This window comes from Dryobates pubescens, chromosome 8 (genome assembly GCF_014839835.1).
Source record: "Dryobates pubescens isolate bDryPub1 chromosome 8, bDryPub1.pri, whole genome shotgun sequence".
In the NCBI taxonomy this organism is placed as follows: Eukaryota; Metazoa; Chordata; class Aves; order Piciformes; family Picidae; genus Dryobates; species Dryobates pubescens.
In genome coordinates, this window is record NC_071619.1 from 12,248,139 (window position 1) to 12,270,602 (window position 22,464).

The 22,464-nt window shown below is 46.8% G+C and overlaps 1 protein-coding gene across 1 annotated transcript in view; it reads right to left on the bottom strand.

Moving 5' to 3' along the window:
• FBXW4 (F-box and WD repeat domain containing 4) overlaps nucleotides 1-22,464 on the bottom strand; it is a 65,868-nt gene that overhangs the window by 12,807 nt on the left and 30,597 nt on the right. Inside the window, exon 6 of the mRNA XM_054163926.1 lies at nucleotides 3,535-3,600. Coding sequence (XP_054019901.1) covers nucleotides 3,535-3,600 — 66 coding nt within the window. The remainder of the gene's footprint in view (nucleotides 1-3,534; nucleotides 3,601-22,464) is intronic.

Below are 22,464 nucleotides of genomic sequence, written 5' to 3' on the forward strand. Positions count from 1 at the left end.
ATTCCAATGGGCAATCACTCTTTCTGTGAAGAACTACTTCCTAACATTCAGCCTAAACCTCCCCTGGTGCAGCTTGAGACTGTGTCCTCTTGTTCTGGTGCTGGTTGCCTGGGAGAAGAGACCAGCCCCCTCCTGGCTACGACCTCCTTTCAGGTAGTTGTAGAGAACAATAAGGTCTCCCCTGAGCCTCCTCTTCTCCAGACTAAACAGTCCCAGCTCCCACATCTAAAAGCAATCAGGTGGCACAACATAGCACCTGTGAGATGAGATATGTCCTCCAGAGGTGCAGCTAGCCAGCTTCAAAAGTGTAAAGGAAAAGAAGAAAACCCCTTCTCATTAAAGGAGAAAGGGCCAGGTGTAGCAGCAGCTGGAATTTCAGCCATCAGAGAGAGTGTCTTTGGCATTAGGCGGTCATTCCCCTGCTTTAGACTCCCCTTGACAATTGCTTGTTGCTGCCTGTTGTGGCTTTGATCCGACACCATCATTTCAGCAGACTCAGAAATGAAAGACAGTGGTGGGGGTGGGATGCAGCAAGAGGCGTTTCCTTTCCCCATGAAAAAAAAAATCTCCTTGCCATCCAACCCAACCAAGCCCTTTTCAAAGCCCAGAACATATTTCCAGATGAAGACATTATGCTCTTCCTCTTGGAGGGATGAGAATGGCAGCCCCAGGGTCAGGGAACTGCGAAGGTCATAAATACAAACACATACCATGACCAACAGCTATGAGCATCAGCCCAGGACTTATCTGGCCTGGAACTAAGAAGATCAGTACACAAAAGGTTATTTAAGCTTTAAATCCTTTTGTAGCATGTTCCAGCTCTCAGCTGTTGGGGAAAGAGACCACCTACTCCAAGGGAAAGAGACCACCTACTCCAAGGGAAAGAGAATGCCACAGAAACTGATGCAATGTTACTCCCCCACACAGCAAAATCCCAGTTAACTGAACTAACTGGTCTTGGACAGCACTAAACATCTAAGTGGTGATAAGCATCCTGTGGTCTGAAGCATCACTCCACCTCTTTTTTGACAAAAAATTTGCCTGGACTCTGCTCTTGCAGAAAACATTCTTGGGTTCAGTCTCTGCAGGTCAGATTCTGGCCCTTGTGGCCACAAAGAAGAGCTAAACTGAAAACTTGGCGGGGGAGGGGGGTAGGGCTGGCTCTATCTTCCAGGTGTTATCAGGAAACATTGGGTACAGGAGGGGCTTTTCAGTCCTGAGAAGCTTTAAGATGAGTTTCTGTGCCATGCTCCCAATTCTGGAGTGTGACCAGGGTGACAACATGTACAAGCCTCAGAAGAGCAAATAGCTTTTCCCTATGAGATTGGTTCTGGCACCCAATGCTCTGCTGGGCTGAAAAAAACAACAAACAAACAAACCAACCAACCAACCAACTCAAACCTAAAACCCCAGTTTATGGAGAAGTCATGATCTGGAAGGACAGCTCTGTACTCCCTCACTATGAATGATCACATCAAGCTTCATTTGCTGGTTTCTTGGCTGCGCTCCCTACTCAGTCTCCTGTCCTACACGTGCTGACAAGACTCCCAGTTCACACACAGGTCCCCAGAGAGGAAAAGACCCACTGGCATGGTGCATTCCAGCTGTGACAGGTGAAGAGGGAAGAATAAGTTTGACACTCCAGCCATTGCATCAGAGGCCCAATGGCCTAGGTTGCCTTGGCTTTTTTATTTGCCTGTCACTCAGGCTTTGACATTATTGAAAGATCAAACTCCGTTGTGCCTGTTCATTACCTTAATCCTATTTTCTACACAGCTTTATTATCTCTTCAAGCTTCCTTGGGAAAGGCTGTCAGAGAGGCTGGGACAGGGGGGAGAGGGTTGCCTATCTCCTCACCCCTATTAGATACCTCTATTCAAGAACAGCCAGAAGACTTGATGGGCAGGGTTATCACAGCACAGCCTGCATCCTTCTGGGGTACTCCAAAGGCACTACTGGGCTAGATCACTGAGAAACATTCACCACAACTGAATGCACTGGGCACCATCTTGCCTGGTCTAGTTTGTCTCTTGAGGGATGCAACATTTGAAAAATCTTTCTTTTTGTTACCTCAGAGAAAAACAAATGGGTTTATATTTGTATTTCATGCAGCTGACTCAATCTCTAATCTACCTGAACTATAGATTAGAAGGCAGCTAGCCTCACATCCACCCTACCTCCACATCAATCCTCCTCTACCTCCTATACCCAAATACAGCTCTGCTGACACACCTCAGGCCCTTTCTGCCATTGCCCCCCTTCTCTTCCCTCCCAGAGCCCAGCAGCTCACCCCAATCCTGACAGCACTCCCTTGATAGCCTGCGCCACGCCACTCCTATCTAGGGCATACTAGTCCTCGAAAGCTGAGCTTCTGTTCAATAATCCTGTCAAATATTTGCTATCTGTCCATCACTGCAGAAAGACCCCCAGGCTGAGAGTTTCAAATTTGTCAGCAGTTGAGTCTCACATCAGGATCTGAGCCCAGCATTTCCCCAGTTACTAAGGTCAGCACCTTCACCAAACAGGAACTACTCAACAGCTCCAAATCAGAGGCCACAGCAATTAACCTCCTCAGTGATTATTAAGACAGAGAGAAGACAATATGCCTAAGTCACTTCCATAGATAACATGTTGCCACTCCTCATCTCCCCAAGCTACCAGAAACACCAGCCAGGACAAAATAGGTGTAGAGCCTAATGTTTGCTCTGGCTTCTGAGCACCACAGACAAGCAGGTGAACGGGAGGATGCAGATCACATCCCTCACCTCTCTTTCTCAGGCTGAAGACAGACAAAAAGGAAGGTGTAATGGGCATATTCTGACTGTACATTGGTAATGGGAAAAACACAGGATGGCTGTGCCCTCAACTAGAAAAGATGGGGAAAAAAGTCAAGTTGATCCCTACCAAACCAGAACCCCCCCAGTACACCTTTCCACATGTCTGCTCCATTCCCTACTCTGTCCCACATCTCATGTTTAAACACCCCTTGCCTACACGGACTAAAGGAATCACAGAATCATAGAATTGTTAGGGTTGGAAGGGACCTCAAGGATCATCTAGTTCCAACCTCCCTGCCATGGGCAGGGACACCTTATACTACATCAGGTTGCTCAGAGCCACATCCAGCCTGGCCTTAAAAACCTCCAGGGATGGGGCTTCTACCACCTCCCTGGGCAACCTGCTCCACTGTCTCACCATCCTCATGGGGAAGAACTTCTCTGAATCTACCCATTTCTATTTTCTTTCCATTCCCCCTAGTCTTATCATTACCTGACACCCTAAAAAGTTCCTCACCAGCTTTCTTGTAGGCCCCCTTAAGATACTGGAAGGCCACAATAAGGTCTCCTCAGAGCCTTCTCCCAACTCCCTCAGTCTGTCCTCATAGGAGAGGTGCTCCAGCCCTCTGATCATCCTCGTGGCCCTTCTCTGGACACGCTCCAGCACGATGATTTTACAACATCTCCAATATTGCACTCCTCATTGCTATTCACCTCTCTTTTCAAGTCCTTCCCTATAACCTGGAAGCTCACTTACCTCTCCAGGTCCCAGATTCTCAGAGGTGAGGGGTGTCCACAGCAGGCTGTCCCAGTCACAAATGAGCTGTTTAAAAAAAAACAGGGAGGCAAACATCAAAACCACTTACTGATTCTCCTGTTTCAAAGAAATAGTGCATGAACAAGATAGAGAAAACAGGCTACAAGACAGACTTTGAATTCTAGTTCAAGACTATTTCAGCATTTTCCACTGCAGTTCACCAGGGGAATGCAGCAGCAAAGGGGGAAGAGCTCTACAGCTCTCCAGCAGTTGAGCTTCCCAGATGCAGCAGGTCACAACAGCGGAGAACTGACAGGATGTAAGGATGTATCTGCGCACATAAAGAGAAAACCTAAGCCAGCATCAGCTGTAAATTACAAGGACATTTTCAAAACAGTTAGCACAATACTGAACACTGCAAGTTGCAGAAAGACCCTGTGGAAAGTTCCCTCTAACTTCCCACCTCATGTCTCACTGCCTCTGTTTGCTGCCAGCTTCTATGCAAAACCATGAATTGGCTGCAGCACCACAGGCCTAACGAATCACAGAACGGAGGTCCCCAGTCCAGCCCGCTCAAAGCAGGGCCAGTTTCGAGCCAGATCAGGTTGCCCTTCCCAGTGCTCAAGCAGTTTCCAAAAGAGGCAGCACAGCAATCCTGCAGCAGTTATCTGGCTCAGTTCACACTCCACAGCAAGGCCCACTCCAAGGTCCTCTTTGGCAATGCTATGTCTCTGCTGCACGTGCTAGCTCCAGAGCTTGTCTGACAGCCACGAGCTTGAGCTTGAGCCACTAGTTGTTGAGACAGGTTAAAAAATCCTTGAAGAACCAAGGAGCAGGAACACAGGTGCTGTGGGTGTCCACACCATACTGCTTGGTTTGTGCCAGCTTCCTACCCTCAGTCCAAATAAGAAAAAGCAGCTCACACAAAGATTTCTAAGTAAGCTACAAATGACCCCTCACAAAACCACACTTATTGCAGCTACCAAGAATAAAAAGCCAAAACTGTGTTTAAGTCATTGCAACAAGGATAGCACAAGTGCAGGAAGTGGAGCCTTCTTTAAATAAAAGCCAGCTCTATGCTTTGCCTAAACATCTTTTGCAGCATGACATGGGGCTGGCAGCTGAGAGAGGAAAGCAGAATAAGGAAACAATATCATGTCTGTTAAAAATAGCAGTTTTCAAACATTCCTTTGATCCTCTACAACATTCTTCCCTTGGAAATCAGAAGGTGTCTCCACGCCTCTGCTGCATCAGGGAGGGATTCTTGCAGTGTCCTTGACTCCTGAGAAAAGCACTGCTGGTGGTGTTACAAGGCACCAAGCAGCTACGTGGTCCACACACTCAACTCAATCAAAGCCAAAGAGCCATGCAGAAGCAGGGCCAGAAGTCAGGACTCCTCCTAGCTGTGGTTTAGCTGAGTAATTGAGGAACAGCCACAGCTACGGAGCCTCTTTTTCTTGAGGGCTTTATCCCTCCCTACCCAAACACACATACCTGGAGGTGTCCACAAATTCTGTGACCCTTAGGTGCCCTTCAGGGTTAGACAAGGCCTGCAGCACCAGAGCTATTTCAAAGTCTCTCTAACCAGTCTGTCTTACATGCAAAATGCCAAACTCCTTGGCAGTGCACATGCTGTTGGGTCTATGTACCTGTCCCAAAGGGCTCCCTACACAGGTGCTTCAGGGTGCACACATTCTTCTTCATGAAAGTCCCTGATCAAAGTCTAAGCAAAAGCCAATTCCAGCTGCTGTGCAGCAGCCAAGAGGAATTACTCATTATTGCATACACAGAAACAGGGCTTCTGCTCAATACCTGACTGCTCTCTAACATAGTGCAGGAGAAGGGGGAATATCTCCCTTTTGCCAGCATCTCCCACCTCAGAGGAAAATATGCAAAAGACACCCACTCTGACAGCTCACTGGTCCATCCCCATGTCTGGAAAGCAGCACTTTGGTGAGGGAGTCCCTCAGCTACTAAGCTAGGTGTTGGGTTCTGTCCCTCCCTCCTCAAACATAATCCATTAATAACTACCAAAGCCAATTACCGTGGTTGGAAACATAATAGCAGTCAGGGAGTCAGTCAAGCAGGCAATTGGGTGCTTAAGATTTTTCTTTTGGGGGACAAACTGACTGTCCCAGCAGAGAGCACACTCACATGGGAGACAGCTCCCTTTGTGCAGAAGGTATGCACAAGGCTTTGATGGTTGCCACAGGTCTAAATTAGCATGGAGGCACACCATCAGGGAGAAAAAGGTGGGAGGAACAGCAAGGCCTAATCCCCACTCATGCTGTCAGTTCTGGACTTCAGTTTTCCCTCTTTAGCCCTTACCCCTCAAAAAAACCCCCCAAAACAACAACAAAAAAAAACCCACAAGCCACACCAAAAAAAAAAACACCCAAACCTGAAAACACCCATGCATTAGATGAAGAGATTTCTCTCCAGCATTGCACACAGGCCCCAGGGCCACAAAAAAGTCTCTTCTGGGTAATGCTGATTCCATTCAGTCAACAGGAATTTTGTCTCATACCTCAGCAGGATCAGGTTTGCAGGCCTTATCTTTTAGTAGCTTGGAGCCTATTAGCAAGCAAAGATAAGACTTCTTCCAGAAGAGTGGTTCACCTTCACTGCCACACTTAGAAAGCAGCATTCACAAGACAGACATGGACAGGAAACTGTGCCAGTGAGAAACTGTTAAAGGCTGGGAGAACTGACATGGGAGTCTGGATTCCCAGAGGATAATACAGGGCCCCTCTTCAGCTTTAGTCTGGTCTGCAGACAAGCACTTTCAACCCCCAGGCCTCTAATAACTGGGAACCTTGCAGAAGTGCCAGTTTCACTCCAAGTGAAAAGGCAACACAAGTCAGATTTGGTAGGTCTAAAACAACATGCAAACTGTGGCTAAACTTGTAAGGCTTGGCTGCCAAACTTCCAAAACATTGTTCATCAGAACTGAAGCTTGCTACCAGGACTGATTCTTTCAGTTTGCCCTCAGTGAGACCATCTCAGGAAGCACAAAACACAGCACTAAAAACCTTTGAGCTAAAGAATCAAAGACTTGGGTCTTCACAACTGTTCTTGCTGCTGTCCAAGAGAAGGAGCTCGAGCTGAGTTACTAAGCTTAGTCAGTGTTGTTTATTTTGTGTACAATGCTTTCAGGGTCAGACTGAAGAGAGACTGGTTTGGGAAGAGGAAAGCACAAGACCTCCCATATATAACTGCAGGAATGACCTATCTTTCTGAAGTATATATGATACTACTGACGTACCAAATGCACCTGCATGCCACATAAAACCCTCTATGTCCAGATGGCCTTGGAGATGAAGCCCCTTCCCCACTAAGCTCTCCTCTGCCCCGTGAAAGCTGCTAGGACCACAAGCTTGCTCCAAAAGGCACCACTGCAGAGCTTCCATCACAGGTCATATCTTCAACTGGGACCCCCCAGGAGGTCAAAACAAATGTAATGACAACAAACAAGCCAACACCCTATTTCCACCTTTTCTGTAGCAGGAAAGCAAGGGTTTTGTAGAGCATTGACAAGCAGATACTTCATATACAGCATGGTTTTGTTGTCCAAAGCAAGACATTTTCCACCTCATCTAATACTTTGATCTTCTCTTTCCCATTTGAAACTTCCCACTGGGTAGAGGAAAAAGCAAAAAAGAGGAATAAAAAAAGAGAACTGTTTCTCCTAAAGCCAACCTTCTCTATGCTACAGAAGACACATTTCATTAGAGATCATCCCCCCCACAATAGAAACTGGGACAGGAGATGGGAGAATACACATCCTGGCAGTGCTGTTGGAAGAAACACAAGAACTTCTTTCTGACTGACTTGTGGTTGTTGGAAGAACCCATGGCATTTCTGGCAACAGCAGTAGTGCTTTAGCTACAGTCCAACTGCAATGATCCCAAAGGTGCCAACTATGCAGTTTCATGCCATCTGTAGCGTCCCTCTCTACCCCATTCTGGACAGAATATTGCCAGATGTGGACAAACAAGAGGGGAAGAGGGTGCTGCCCATCAAAGCTTTTGGAAAGATGCTGCTTCTCTTGAGGTTTGGAAACAATCTCAGCTTGAGAGATACAAATCCCACTGTACAATACATACCTTCCTCACTGCCAGCCCAGCCTTCAGAGCAGGCATTGCCTGAGCTGGTAACCCTGCAATGCAACACTGAGGGAACCTGTGAGAAACAGGTTCTTTCCAACCTCGTCTCTCTGATCTTCCCCTATGCCCCAGACTTGCTCCCTTCTCTTCTACTGTAAACAGATTGCTTCTCAAGTCCTGTTATGCTCTTTGGGGATTTCAAATCCAGAATCTGCTGGACACGGGCAAGAGTCTGTTCCTTCCTCCTTGCACATTCCCTCACCCCCTGGAACTGGACATCGTTGTTCCATTTTGGAGACTATTATATACAGAGACTCATCAGACTGGGAAACAAAGAAGTTATTACTTGACAGAGCCCTGCAGCTGGGAATGTGGAAGGTGGGGGCAGAGGAGGGGGAGCACCCAGGGAGACAGGACAGGGGGGTGGCAGTAGCGTTATGAAAGCGATTAACGGAAAGGACAACTCAAAGACGTGAAACACCTTCTCTTCAAAACCCTCAAGCAGTATGAGAAAAGAAGGAGAAGAGAAATCAAGTCCAAAACTGAGAGTGGAGAAGAGAGAAATCAGTTGGTGCTGATGGTGCCACGGGTTAAACACACGGGTCTGTGGGTTTGTGTAGCCTTTGATTCAGCACTGACACGCTTTGGCAAGGGAGGCCACCGGAGCTGTCAAATCCTTCACCAACGTGCCCATCAATTGTATTCAGCTCTCCCCGACCTGCACTGGCATTTTAATTACTGTTGGGTAAACTAATTTGTACAAATGAAGGCAACTCTGCCTAATAGAATATGCAAGCTCTCTGACCTCTGACAGGCGATGACACAAGATACAAAGGAGGCAGAGGAAGGCTTTTTATCAGAGCCTTATTACTCTCTATTACTCCAATTAGTTAAGCTCCAGTGCTCCTAATTGGGGGAAAAAATTGCAATTAAATCAATTTTTGATGGGCTGAAAGTGGGTTACCGAACCGCCCTGCCTGTGAAACACTGATATTATAGCAGCAAAGGTCAAAGTCTTTGTCGGCACCTGTGGGGCCCCCACCTCCCCTCTCCAAGCCCCTCCGTGCCCCCCCCGACACACACACGCAGCTCGCTAAGGCGAATCATTAGAACATGTCATGTCTTATCGCGGCCGCCACCATCCTGCTAACCTCATCAGTTGACATCATTACAGAAGCTAACTCCTCCAGCATGAATACAGTGCTAAGGTCACACAAACTTGATGGAGCCCCCGCTGAACAGCCCAGGAGGCTGGGGAGCAGATGCAACAGTAACAACACTGTGAGAGAGGGGGAGGAGGGGGTCAGACACACAGCACGGGGAGTTTTCCTACCTCCAGCACCAGGCTTCTCCAGCCGACCAGATAACACACAAAGGGAGGGAAACTGAGATAGTGCAGGAAAGCAGGTGCTCCTCCTGCACTCAGTTTGCAGGAAGAAGGTAAAAAACAAACCACAAAACCAAAACAAACCACAAAACCAAAACAAACCACAAAACCAAAACAAACACGCAGCATCAGTTTAGCACTTCTTTTCCCTCCATGAGAAAGCAGGCATGACAAACATGGAAGAAGTCTCACCTGCCTCTGGCAATGCTGGACAGAGTCAGGATTGGCTGGTCAGGCAGGGCTGGTGGTGTCCCTTCACTACTTTCAAGTGATCCAGAACAAGGGGACACAGTCTCAAGCTGTGCCAGGGGAGGTTTAGACTCGAAGTGAGGAGAAAGTTCTTCACTGAGCGAGTCGTTCGTCATTGGAATGTGCTGCCCAGGGAGGTGGTGGAGTCACCATCCCTGGAGGTGTTCAAGAGGAGACTGGACGTGGCACTTGGTGCCATGCTGGTCGACGGTAGACTGAACATGAGCCTGCAGTGTGCCCAGGCAGCTAAGAGGGCCAATGGCATCCTGGCCTGCATCAGGAACAGTGTGGCCAGCAGGAGCAGGGAGGTCATTCTGCCCCTGTACACTGCACTGGTTAGGCCGCACCTCGAGTACTGTGTCCAGTTCTGGGCCCCTCAGTTTAGGAAGGAGGTTGACTTGCTGGAACGAGTCCAGAGAAGAGCAACAAAGTTGGTGAGGGGTTTGGAACATAAGCCCTACGAGGAGAGGCTGAGGGAGCTGGGGTTGCTTAGCCTGGAGAAGAGGAGACTCAGGGGTGACCTTATTGCTCTCTACAACTATCTGAAGGGAGGTTGTAGACAGACAGATGTTGGTCTCTTCTCCCAGGCAAGCAGTACCAGAACAAGAGGACACAGTCTCAGGCTGCGCCAGGGGAGGTTCAGGCTGGATGTTAGAAAAAAGTTCTATACAGAAAGAGTGATTGCACATTGGAATGGGCTGCCTGGGGAGGTGGTGGAGTCGCCATCACTGGAGGTTTTTAGGAGAAGACTTGACAGGGTGCTTGGTGCTGTGGGTTAGTTGCTTGGGCGGTGTTGGATTGGTGATGGGTTGGACGCGATGATCTTGAAGGTCTCTTCCAACCTGGTTTATTCTATGTATTCTATGTATTCTATGTCTGTGGAGACAGGTTGGACTCGATGATCCATGGGGTCTCTTCCAACCTTAGTTATACTGTGATACTGTGATCCCTTTAGACCTACTTTATGCCTCTTGTAAGAAGACCAGAGAACTGAACCAAGCACCTCTGGCATGTCAAGAAGTCATGACGGCCGTGTTACAAACTAACAGCCCAGTAACCACAAAATGAATAAAAATCATCAGATAAGACACTTGCACCAAAAGTCCAGCCAGTGCTAGCAGGCCAAAATCACACCATGGGGAGCAGAAAGCTAAAGAAGCCAGTGACACATGATGCAACTATCTGGAATCTGAAACAAGAAGTGCTGGTTGCATTCAGGTCACTACAGCTCTGCAATATCCCTCAGGCTTTTGGCTCCAGACTGTCTTTCCGTAGTCCTCAAGATCCTTCCCATCCTTCCAGTTCTGCATACCATGCTTCTCCTGCATCCCTGTCATGCAATACTTCAGATCTAGACCTTCAGCACAATGAAAGGATGACCAGGTCCCTCAAACTAACTTAGACATTTTCCATCAGTGTTGCCACCTATGGCTCTAGGCTCAAGAGTACCCACAGTACACTTTGTTAAAGCCTGGCTGCAGGAATCTGCTGGCAGTCTCCTCAGCTCCCTGCACTACTCCAGGCTTGGCACAAAGAGCTTCTACAGTGCTCTGGAGCCAAGCTCATATTTGGGCTCAACTGTTTGCATGCATGTAAAATAGTTTTCATTTAGACTCAACAACAGGACTAAGCTCACCTGAGCAAGCAGAGACCCACAGCAGCATAGCCTTATCTTGGTTCAGCAGTGATTAACATCACCAAAGAGAATCAGAAGCTCGAGACCAATCACCAGGCTTGCACTACAAACAGACTAGGAAGTGCCAGCACATTTGCTGCTGCTTCTTTGAGCCTCGTGTGCATGCCATGGTGTCCCTCAAGGCATCAGGCAGCTCAGGGGTGAGCTGTGCTCCTGGTATGCATCACAAATTGCACACAGAGAAGCTACAGAAGAGCTCTGTCATTCCTCACTGGGGACTCAGCACCGAGAGGAAACAAAATGCATAAAAACAACTGCATGAACACAGCTGCCTTAGCTGCTTTTTAGTTTCAACACATATTGTCTGCCCAGCTCATCCCATAACCTTGCCCAGTGGCCCTTTACCAGCCCTACAGCAGGCAAGTTTTGTGAAAGTAAGTGACCAGATCTAGAATGTAATCCCCATTTCTGGAGGGAAACTGAGCTCAATGACATTAAGACAGAGATTCCAGACAGGACAGACATGCACACATACTTCTACCACAATGAAGCAATGAATGGGAAAATAGTGGCTCCACCCACTGAACAATCCTGATGTTCCTAGGGTTGTTTGGATCCAAATATCACCCTCCTTTTCCCAGTACTCCAACTCGACACATGCTTTTAGGGAGACGCAAACATCCAAGACAGCAGCACACTCAGATTTGGTCTGTAAAGGTTGATTGAGGGTCCTGAGGTTACCACACAAGACAGCTATTCTAAAAGTGCTTTTTCACAGTGCTGCTGTCATTTTTCAGAAATTCAAACAGCCTTTGTGGCTGCACAAGCATTTCTACCGGGCTGATATCAGCCCTACTCCTTTACTAAAGGGAAAGGTTTGATAACCCATGTTTAACAGCATAAAATACTTATTTGCACAGTATGGCCAACACTCATCATCCTCCTTCAGTCTCTGAGCTTGCCAGGCTTGGAGCAGTTGCTCAGGACAGAGGTCTCTGCATGAAAACTCCTTCATCCCTACCTTTCTCCAGACCCAACTTAATCCCCAAATGATACTCAAGTTATTACTGTTAATTATAGGAAGAAAGAGATTCCTTAACCATGTAACAAATGTAATCCAGTATGTAACTTGGGTACATACTGTTGGTATGACCAACACATACAAGAGGGAAAGAAACACAACAAGAGGGGCAAAAAGCCCACACCAAAACTGTTTTGTCTGTGCATGCTTGTCAGGCACCCACTAGGGTTACATCTTGGAAGTCAAATCAGAAAGAAACATGACTTTGCTAGGAAGCCCCTTCTGAGACTAAAAGCTGGGCTGTGTAAGAGATACAACTCTCTATTCCTACTACAGAAAGCTTTCTGGGGGAAAAAAAAATGGAAAAGAAAATAAGAAGAGAGAAGAAAAAGATGAAAAGAAAAGGAAGTCTAGGGACTTCCAGGTCAGTCCAAGGCTAGGCAGTTAAACATCACTACAGTGGAGTAATTTCAGCTTTAGCTTACCAGTAACTAGATAAAAACCTCACAGGACATTTTTAATTCTCCCTATCTGTAACATTAGAAAGGCAAAGAAAGTTGCTACTAAGGCTACCTTTGTGTTGAGAAGTTTAGGGGCTTTATTTGTTTCATCTTTTGCAAGTGCAGGTAAAACAACCACAGCTGGTATCTGCAGGTTAGTTACACTATGCATTCTCCCTTCCAACATCACTAGGGTAACATCAACCATCTGCAGCAACTTCCTCTTAAGCTCCACTTTTGCTCTACTCCCCAGAGCAAATTCAAATACATTCTGATACAGACAGGCAAGACTCCTGCTAGGTACCCACCAGACAGCATGCTCTACCTCCAGCATGCCATCTGCAATACAGTGCAAGGGAACTGCAGGGTGACTTGACAAAATCTCCATCTTGAGCAAATCCATCGGTTGTTTTTTGGAACCAACTGAAAGGAAAAAGTAGGTGAAGCTGCTGGCTCAGCAAGCACAAAGCCATGGTCCCTGGAGGAAATACATGCACAGGTATTAGACACCAGATGCTATCTGCTCCTGGGATAATGCAGGGCACCTACAGACCACGCATCTCAGGCAGACCTCCAAAGGCCTGGCACTCAGTTCTCACCTACCCACACACCCACTTTGAGCCTTCACACGCAGCACCAATCCCCTCCCTGCTGGGCTCAAGAGTGTTAGCCTTCTCTCTTGCCTTGATGGGGAAGACACTCTGAGTCTGACCCTCACCCGCCTCTCCAGATGCAGCAGCCCCCTCAAGCTCAGAGCTCTGGGCCCACACACAGCCTTACAAGAAGCTCTGAACTCCAGCCCTCGCCTTCTCAAAGCCTGCCCAGGTGTAAAGCTCCAGCGATTCCTTTTTCTTTCCCTCCCTCCTCCCTCTCCCCCTAGCCCCACCAACACTTTCGGGCCACACAGTGAGCCAGGAGGTTGGAGTACATGAGGACCACTGCAGCAGTCGTGCTGTTTCGGGCCCCCTCCCAACTCAAGACCATTTCTAAGAGCCATTTCATATCCTCCCCTCCGTGAAATGATTTCTGTTAATTGCCTGGTGGGAATCACTTATAGGTGGAGGAGGCTCTCCCCCCACACACACCCTGGCCCCTAATTGGCTTATTGAAGTTTTAACGGGGCTTTCACCTGGAGAAGCTGGTAATTATTCCCTTCATTCCCCTCTTGCTTGTACCTGTAGCTTCACACTTGGGGCCTGCCTGGCTCCACAGGGGGGACTTTGTTCCCTCTAACTACAGGCCCCACACAAATGGGCCCAGCAGCAGGAGAACAGCAGCAAAGTGGTAATTTTCAGCCCGACGTAATTAGCCAAGGTTCTTTCAGCCCAAACTGCTGAATGAGGAGGGGGCTGCCAGGGAGGGTGTGCCATGTGGGAATGGTGGGACACGGGCTGCTCTCAACAGGCAGACAAAGACCTCTCGGGGGCTGTGATCTGGGGCGAGCAGGAGGAGGGAGCTGGAGTGGGACAGCCTGCCTGGCAGAACAGGGGCACGGTCAGCAGCGGGATACATGCCAAGGAGGTCAGCTCATGACAAGTATCTTTTCCCCAGCCCGTGGAACAGGACAGCGCAGGATGCCAAAAGAGGGGTGAAGGAGAAAAGAGATCCAGTGATGTACAATGGGAGCATGTGAAGAGGTGCATGCATGACAGATTCTTGAAGGGCTGGTGTAGCCTATGCTCCCAGGGCAGGATTTCTAGTCTGGTACCTTGGCATTGAGATTAAGAAAGCCAACAGACTTCGGGAGAGGAAACTGGACAGTGGAGGTCCCAGACAGGATAGCAAGAACTGTTCTGAGGACAGTGAGAGAACTGTTACTGCTGAGAAAAATCAGGGAAGAATCATTCACCTCCTCCAGCATCTGCCCCAAAAGTTAGGCAATAAACAAAACCAGAGGGACAGCAATGAAGGCTTCAGGTTCTCTTGTTACTAAACCATCTCCCATTAGCAAAGCAAAACTGCTTTTCATAGCAGGACCTCCCTTACACCATCTCCCTCTTCCTGCTACAAGCCTTTGGTTCTTCAAAACTTCATCAGGAAACTGCTGCATGTGGGTTAACCAAGCAACTTGGCTCCCAGTGCAATAGATCCTGTGTCATGTCAGCATCCTGTGCCACAGTGCCTCTGTTGATTCTCAGGGCTTGTTAGCATCTATGCTATAAAGGCAACAGCGATAAAAACCTTGTCCTAGCTATCCAGCTCTAGAGCTGCAGATGAGTTAAACCTGCTCAGCTGACCTGATGATCATAGCTTCAGTGCAATGAGGTTTGTGGGTTTTTTAAACAGTTGTATTTTGAAAAAAAATCATCTCATGTCTCTTCTGATTGCAGCATCCTAATAGAAAGCAAGAGCTGTCATAATCTAAAAGCTTGGTCCTTATGCTACAATGAAGAACTAATGGTAAGCAAGCAAGTGAAAAGTTACCCACTGCTTTCATCAGAGCACCCAGTTACACAGGGGTGCTGAGCAAGGCCTTAGGAGATGATGCAACCACAACAATTCTGAGAACAAGGAAATGAGATCCCCAGCAACTCAGTATGCAGCAAGGAGACAGGCAGCACAACCCTAGTGCACAGACTTGTAATTCCCAAGTTGCTTAAAATACACAGCTGTGACCCAACTCAGCAGCAGAAGGAACTTCCCTGATTCCGCCTCATCAGAGTCTGGTCTCTTGTCAGATCATATCTTCCACATTTTACTGAAGACTCCCACAGAAAGGTCTATTTTTCAGTCTTCTTTTATTAATTTTTTTGCATCCATATCCAAGCTGCTTTACATACTTGCCACAGAGGTTAAGTTCAGCTAGATACTGTGTGCCTTCAGCTCATCGATGCTCAAGACTTCTCCCTTAAAAGCAACCTTTGACACTTCTGAACAAAATATGCTTGCCAGGAAATTAATGCCAGTGTCTGAGAAGGAGACACCAAGGATAAACATAAGCAGACTCAAATTGACCAGGCCATTTTCAAAGCTATGCAGAGTGAACATTCCCAGTGCCAGTGGGAAAACACGTGTGACGTTGCCTATGCTCATACCTCATCCCAAAACTTACAGTGTCCAAGGGCTGCTGCTTCTTACAACCTCACACCCTACAACATGGGGACATGCAGAACTGATTTAAGTAAACACTGCAGCTGTCACTGCTTTGGACAAAAGTCTAAATAGATGCCCATATGTAGAAAATGCTTAAAGAATCATGATGCAAAAGAAGAAAACCTCTCTTCTCTTAAAAATACCTCCTTTTAGGTTTTTTTCTTTAAGCTTTGGGACTGCCAAGATCCATCTGAATATATTTTCAGACAACACTGAGAGTTTTCATTTAACAAGCATTCTTTTGAAAATGCAGGTATATATAATGACAGCTTACCTAAACTTTTCCATTAGAACATATGACAGAAAATGACTTTTCAATAAGCCAGCGATCCATGCATGCCAGCGAGGTCAAGGGGAGGGGAGAATCCTTTCAGATTTGCCAGAACAACTAAAACTCAAGAATGTTTCAGTTTAAAAGCAGGGGGTGGGAAGGAATCTGTTTTCCTGGTGCCACACGCCTGAGATTTTTGCCTTATTCCTTTTGCCATACACACATGCATAAACCAAATTCAGACTTCCCAATTCAAGAGAGTTTTGGGGGAAAAACATGGTCTGGGTGGTGAGGAAGAAGAGGACTTCTCAACAAACATATACTTCTGTGATCTTCCCACGAAGGGCAGCGCTCCTTTCTCCGCATCGCACAGAGGCAGCAGCCGAACTTGTTCACGCTCACAGGGGAAAGAAGCTGAATCACTTAAAACCAGAGGGCTTGATCTTCCTCCTCTGCTCTATGACATTCAAACAATTTCCAAATGAGTTGTTTGGCAGGAGAAAAGGAAATAATGCTCAGAAGGTTTTAAGAAGCTAAAGACCAGAGGTGAAAGGGGACGAGTGTGTGTACATAGCACATGCCGCGCCCAGAGAGGTCCAGGACACTGAGGCATGGAGACACAGGTGCTCTGCGGAGGAGGCAAGCAAAGCCTCATCTGCATTTAACTCAGCCATGAAATGACTCCTAAAGCTTTCCTGCTCTGATCATTCCATCCCTGACATGGACACGCTTGCAACAACCTCAATTCACTTGCTCTTCAAGCTCTGGGCAGCTCCAGCTCTCCACTTACTGCACAAAGATTTGCTTCAGTGTTTTCATACTAAGTGTTTGGAGCATGTCAACTGTTTGCCCCTAAGCAACCAAGATGCGGAGTGAAGCTCCTGTTCTCCCTTCTGCAGTTTCAGGGCATGCTTGGTTGTGAGCAACCATCAGAGTGAGAAATGAAGTCTGCCATTCAGGCCAGAAAGGACAGCCCCAGCTCTGTATGCAGAGAAAGGCACATAAGATTTCATTAACCAACCAACCAGACATCTAAGGCATAAGGCTGTTTAGGGGGTCACCTCCTGCACAAATCCTGAACTACCCAATAACCTGCTGAAAGTTTTACAGAAGCCAGAGCTCAAACCACCCTGCCATTAATATACAGCAAAACACAGGTTCAAAGCACAAGTTACCATCTTCAGCATCTGTAATCAGGCTGGGCTACAAGGCAGGCCAAGAACTACTGAATTTCAGTGACAATAAGTGAGATAAGCCAGATGAGGACAGGAAAGGGATGAAGCAAAATAGATTATGAACAGACAGGGAAAGGACAAGGCAAGAAGGCAAGGAACAATTTATAATAACGCTTAATGCCAGTTCATTGGAAGAAAAATAACACAGAAAATGGTGTATGAGGGAGAGAACTGCACTACTGGAAGGGACTGGGAAAAAGCCCTTCAGGCACACCTTCCGAGTCTGCAGTGGAACAGAGGATTCCCTAAAGCACATCATCCTCAGAAGTCGAGAAATACCTGATAAAGGGATACAAAGTACCACACTGCCTCTTACCCTTCTGTAAGCTGCTGAGTAAGTGAAGCAGGACAACCTGTTGGCAGTCAGTCCTCCAGCACTTCAAGGAAGAGACGTCTGGAAGCTTTAGATGCACAGGCAGCTTTGCAGGCAGGAGTGTGAAACCAGAGTTTCCTCCTTTCTTTCCCATGGCCTGCCCTATTTGCATGCACTCAGACTTCAGGAGGCTTCATCCAAAACCACAGTTATTAATAGAACCATTTTCACTTGGCGTTTGCAACACCCACAAGAAGCACTGCCAGAAACAAGCTTGCTCACATATCCTCCACTGAAATGAGCACGTTACTAAAGCATCAGTACATGATTCTGCAGCAAGTTAAGGAGTGTCCCAAGCCAAACTTGTCACTGAACTTTATCAGGTGAATACACAAGATCCAAACACATGACCACCAATTCAGGTTAGGCTGCATCTCCATGGACTCCAGCCAGAGGCTGCACTGGGAAGAAATTACAAGCTTACCACATCTCAGGGATGCCTATATACAAAGTCCCCTCTAAATAACTGGCCAGCAAGTACTCCTAACAGCCATGGTTTGTTACTGCTTCACACAAGGCCATCAGTACTAGAGCTGGGGTGGCTTGGAAAAATATAAAATCAATAAACAGAGCAGAGCATACCCAGAGGGAGGAATCATTCACTGTACAACCTCATGAAACAGTCTGACAAAGGATTTCAAAACAGAACAAAGTGTTTCTTTCTCAGGACACAACATACTATTGGAAGGGAGCCTATAGAGACTAGAATCTTAACAGGTTCAGAAGGAAGAGATGAGATGCTCACAGAGGTAGCCTCTGCAAATATGACAGAAACAGATGCAAGCTCCTGCCGGGAAGCCCTAAACAACTCATCACTCGAAGCCGGGAAGGAACAGGCAGCAAAGGATCTTTTTGTGCTTGTCTTGTTTCTTACCTTTCTCCCTTGACACTTAGCATTGACCACTGCTGGACACTAAACACTGGGATAGAGGGATTCTGGACTGACCCTCCATGGCCAGAACAACATCAGAAATGTCCACCTTGGACAAGCCATGGGCCATCTTGCTCACTGTTTTGTCTCCAGCAGTGGTACTAGCAGATGCTGTTTAGGAAGACCACATCAGCTTCTTAACTTCCTGTGGTCATTCTCTTTGTTCTGTCCCAGCATCCACAGCTGGTGTATTATGGACTTTAGAAAGCATATCTCAACCTAGTCCTTCATTACGGATCTGCTATCCACGAATCTGCCAAATCCTTTTCCAAACTACTGGCATCATTCACCTCCATAGCCTTCTGGAGCAGAAAGTTCCCCAAACAATGTGTAAAGAAATACCATCTTTTGTCCATTTAAAAGCAACCTCCTACTGTTTTCAAATGTTTCTAGCTCTACGATGGTAGGATTTGGTGAACAACACTTCCACACTCAGGCTTACCCAGCACCATCTGACTCTTTTAAGGCTGGTTTTGCCAAGACTGACCACTGGAGGCAATTAAATTTCAGCACATCAAGAACTTCTGCAATGCTTGACTTAGGAAAGATCACAAAACCAAGACACAGACTAGCAGTGCCAGCTGTTTCTTTAGTAGGCATTTTCCTCTGTCGAATCTCTTCTGCAAACACTTTTGGTTCACTGCCCTACTAAGGCAGGTTAGAGTTATTTGATTGCTTCAAGCTTTGAGGCTTCAACCAGTCTCAGTCAGCCCTAGACCAGCAGGGTCTCATATCGCTGGCTTTGCTGCAATAGCTAGAGAGCCAACGCAGGCCTGAAGACCAGCAGGGTCTCACAAACCATAGCCTGGGAAGCAGAAGACAGAGCAGTAGGAACAGTACTGTTCACCTGCACTCAATACTTCCACAGCACTTAATAATTTTCCACCACATACCAGGAGCATGAAATCCTTGCTCTACCAGGCTACAAACTTATATGAAGCAGTCTGCACACAGTCCATGTTCCCAGATTGCTCTGAGACCATCAGAAGACAGATGCTAGAGGGAGATTTTTTCTTTTCAAATGTCTGGAGCAGAGTCACTTGCTTCTCCACTGTCAAAGGAAAACATTATCTAGGCCACACATACTTGCCCATACACAATTTATGTGCAAGGCAGAAAATAAGAAGCAAGAGAGAACCTGCTCCATCAGACAGTCCTGCTCCATCCCCATCCCTCATTAAATCAGCCCAGACAGGCGAAGCAGGTCACTGAACAAAGTGCAGGTGCAAAGCTCAAGACAGCTGCACCAGGAGGCAGAGACCAAGCACAAGAATAGTAGCAGTTACTGCTTGACCCATCTTCAGTCTGCAGCTGCTTACTCTGCTCAGTTCACTTCTTTTAGTCTTATTTATTTATTTATTGGGGGGGGGGGGGGCAGAGGTACACAGATGACAGTCTGCTTTCTTCTTCCCCTGAAAAAAACAAGCTGTTTGATTCTACTTTGCAAGCTTCTATCCAACCCCCACAGTAATAAATCTCTAGGACTATCAATCACCTTAGTACAGGTCTCTCTTAAAGGAAATGGGTTCTCTCTCTCTCTCCATTAGCTGCCCATGCCTACCAAGTCATTTCAAGTCTTCTTTGATGGACAGGTAGACTTCTAGGAACATGTACCCCACTCTCAGAAGAGAGAGAACAAGGATTTCCTAATTTGACAGGGCCATGCACATTAAAAGCTGTCTTTAATACCTGGCACCAAATTAGCTGTGCATCTGTGAAGTGTCAGGATGCCTACAAAACAGCACAAGTACATCCCACGCAGGCTTGTGCAGAGATGGGAGTGTCAAGAACCCACAACACCTCTTTAGAGCAAGGAAATGTCCACAGCAGTTGTGCTCTGTGCAGGCAGAAGGTAGAAAAGACCTGACAATGAACCTTAGATCATGAACTACAGAACACACTACAGGCAATACTACACAGAAAGAAGAGACCTTCCAATCTGTCTTCCAGTCTGGGCGGGGGTAGGGGTCTCACACTGCTCTGAAAAGAAACCAGAGGCAACGAAGCCAAGGAAAGAGTCATAGCTACACAATTCTATCCATGTTTCTAGTGCCCAATTCCACTCACAACAGAGATGCAAGATGACAGCTACCCAGGGAAGCTGAACATTAGCTACAAGCAAGAGGCACTCTGGTATGCTGTATATTAAAGCATATTAGCACACTGGCCACGTGCACAACCGCATACATTATGGACAAATTGGCATTCTTCAACAGAACCAGTTCCCTTTCAAGCCCAACTATCCCCCCTGAGTCATTTGCTCCTGTCCAATCTCCAGCATCTCTGGTGCTGCTTTCTCCTCCTCCTCTCTACCTCCCACAGTGTTTCAAATGTAGTTTGATTTACTCAACTAGAGCCAGACTGATGCATTTCCTTATTTTCAACAGTCTGCCAAGAATGTTTTGCAAGAACTGAAATGGCTAGAGAAGGATGGGATGCATCACCCTGATGTGTGTCTCACCTAAGGCAGGAGAATCCCATCTCTGAGCCTTTGCTTTAACAGCATTTTTTTCTAGGCCTGAAGATACTCTGTGGGCAGTGCTGGGGTCTGTGTCAAAATGCCAAAACTCAGCAGCAAGGGTTAAAATTGGAGATGTACATTGATGAATTCTGGAAATGCATATAATCTGCCACCTCATCCTGGACATGCAGATGACAAAGCCTGCCCAGGATGAAGGCACTGCTGCTCTAAGCATCCTCCAGCTCTGCTAGGGGACTACTTTCTTCACAGACAGGGCACTTCCTTCAGCAGTTTCCTACAATGTACATTCCTGCACTTATATATTGCCTCTTCTGAGCTGGAACAGGAAGTTTTACAACTGTAGATTGACAGAGCAACATACATTGCATACCACACACACAAAGCAAATCATCTTTTCCTTTTTACTTTTCCTTTTCCCACCCTGTTCTCCTGAGAGCACAACAAATAAATAATCTAAATTCCTGCTTGGAAAAAAGAAACTGTCTCCCCCTGCTTCTAATCCAGAGATGCAATGCAAAATCTTAGCCCTTGAATTCCACATCTGAGTTATTTTTAGCACCCATTCATACATGAAGATGCACATATAAAGAGCATCCACGCGTGCCTGTTTCTCAAGCTGGCACAAACTATTTGGACCACAAAGCTATGCACAAGCCCCAGCACAGCCACAAGGCATTCCATGCTAGAAGCTCTAGTCAGAGGCAGAATTGCACAGACACACCTTGAATAAGTGCTTTGCACTTGATAGGCAGTGTAAAGCAGGCCTGAACAGACTCCACTGATCTTAGGCATGAAACATATTCCTATACTTCAAACTAGTGCATTTTGGATTGAGTCTACAAAATTGATTCATCAAGCACTAGCATCAGAGAGTTACCATCACCTGTATCCTGCTGTAAAGTTTTTTCTTTCCTTCAGGAAAACTAGGACTAGCACCTGATTTCATGTGCACACAATCATCAATTTCTTCTCTAAATAAAGAAAGACCTGGTGCTTTACTATGATTCCTCTTCCTGCAGCAGTCTGAAGCCTTCACTCTGACAAATTCAGTCCTTTCTTATTTCTCTCCCAAATATATATTTATTTTTTTTACTTCTAGAAAAGCTGAGGGCAAGGGGGAATCCTCCAAAGAGGCCCAGTGCTTCCCTCCTGGTAATGAAACCCTGTAATGGAATTCCCTGCACTCCAATTAGGAAGAAATGCTAATTTTCTCCAGTTGAGCACCCCCTCTAGATGTATCTAATTTGTTTCACTGCTTTCATCTCTCCCCTCCATCACATTTTCATTTAAAGGTTATGATCTGTTTGTGCCCTTCATGCCGCGCCCTGACAAGACACCCCTATGAGAGGTTGCAGGGGCCACGTCGCCCTTCCTAACCCCCTTCCCAAACAAAAACCAAAGCTTTTTTCCCTCCACTGCCTCTTTAAGAGATGCAGAAAGATGAAGGGGAGGAGCAGGGAATTGGGAAGACAATAATTAAAAATAAAAAGTAAGCCATCTTGCCAGTTGTGTTGTTGGCTGTTTCCAGCAAAAGGTTAGAGACCTTTGCACCATGACCAACACCAGTATGACCAGTGCAGGCCAGCTGGGAGAAAGAGCATTACAGACCTTTGCTGCTCCTGCAGATCTGTTTTAGGAGCAGCTGC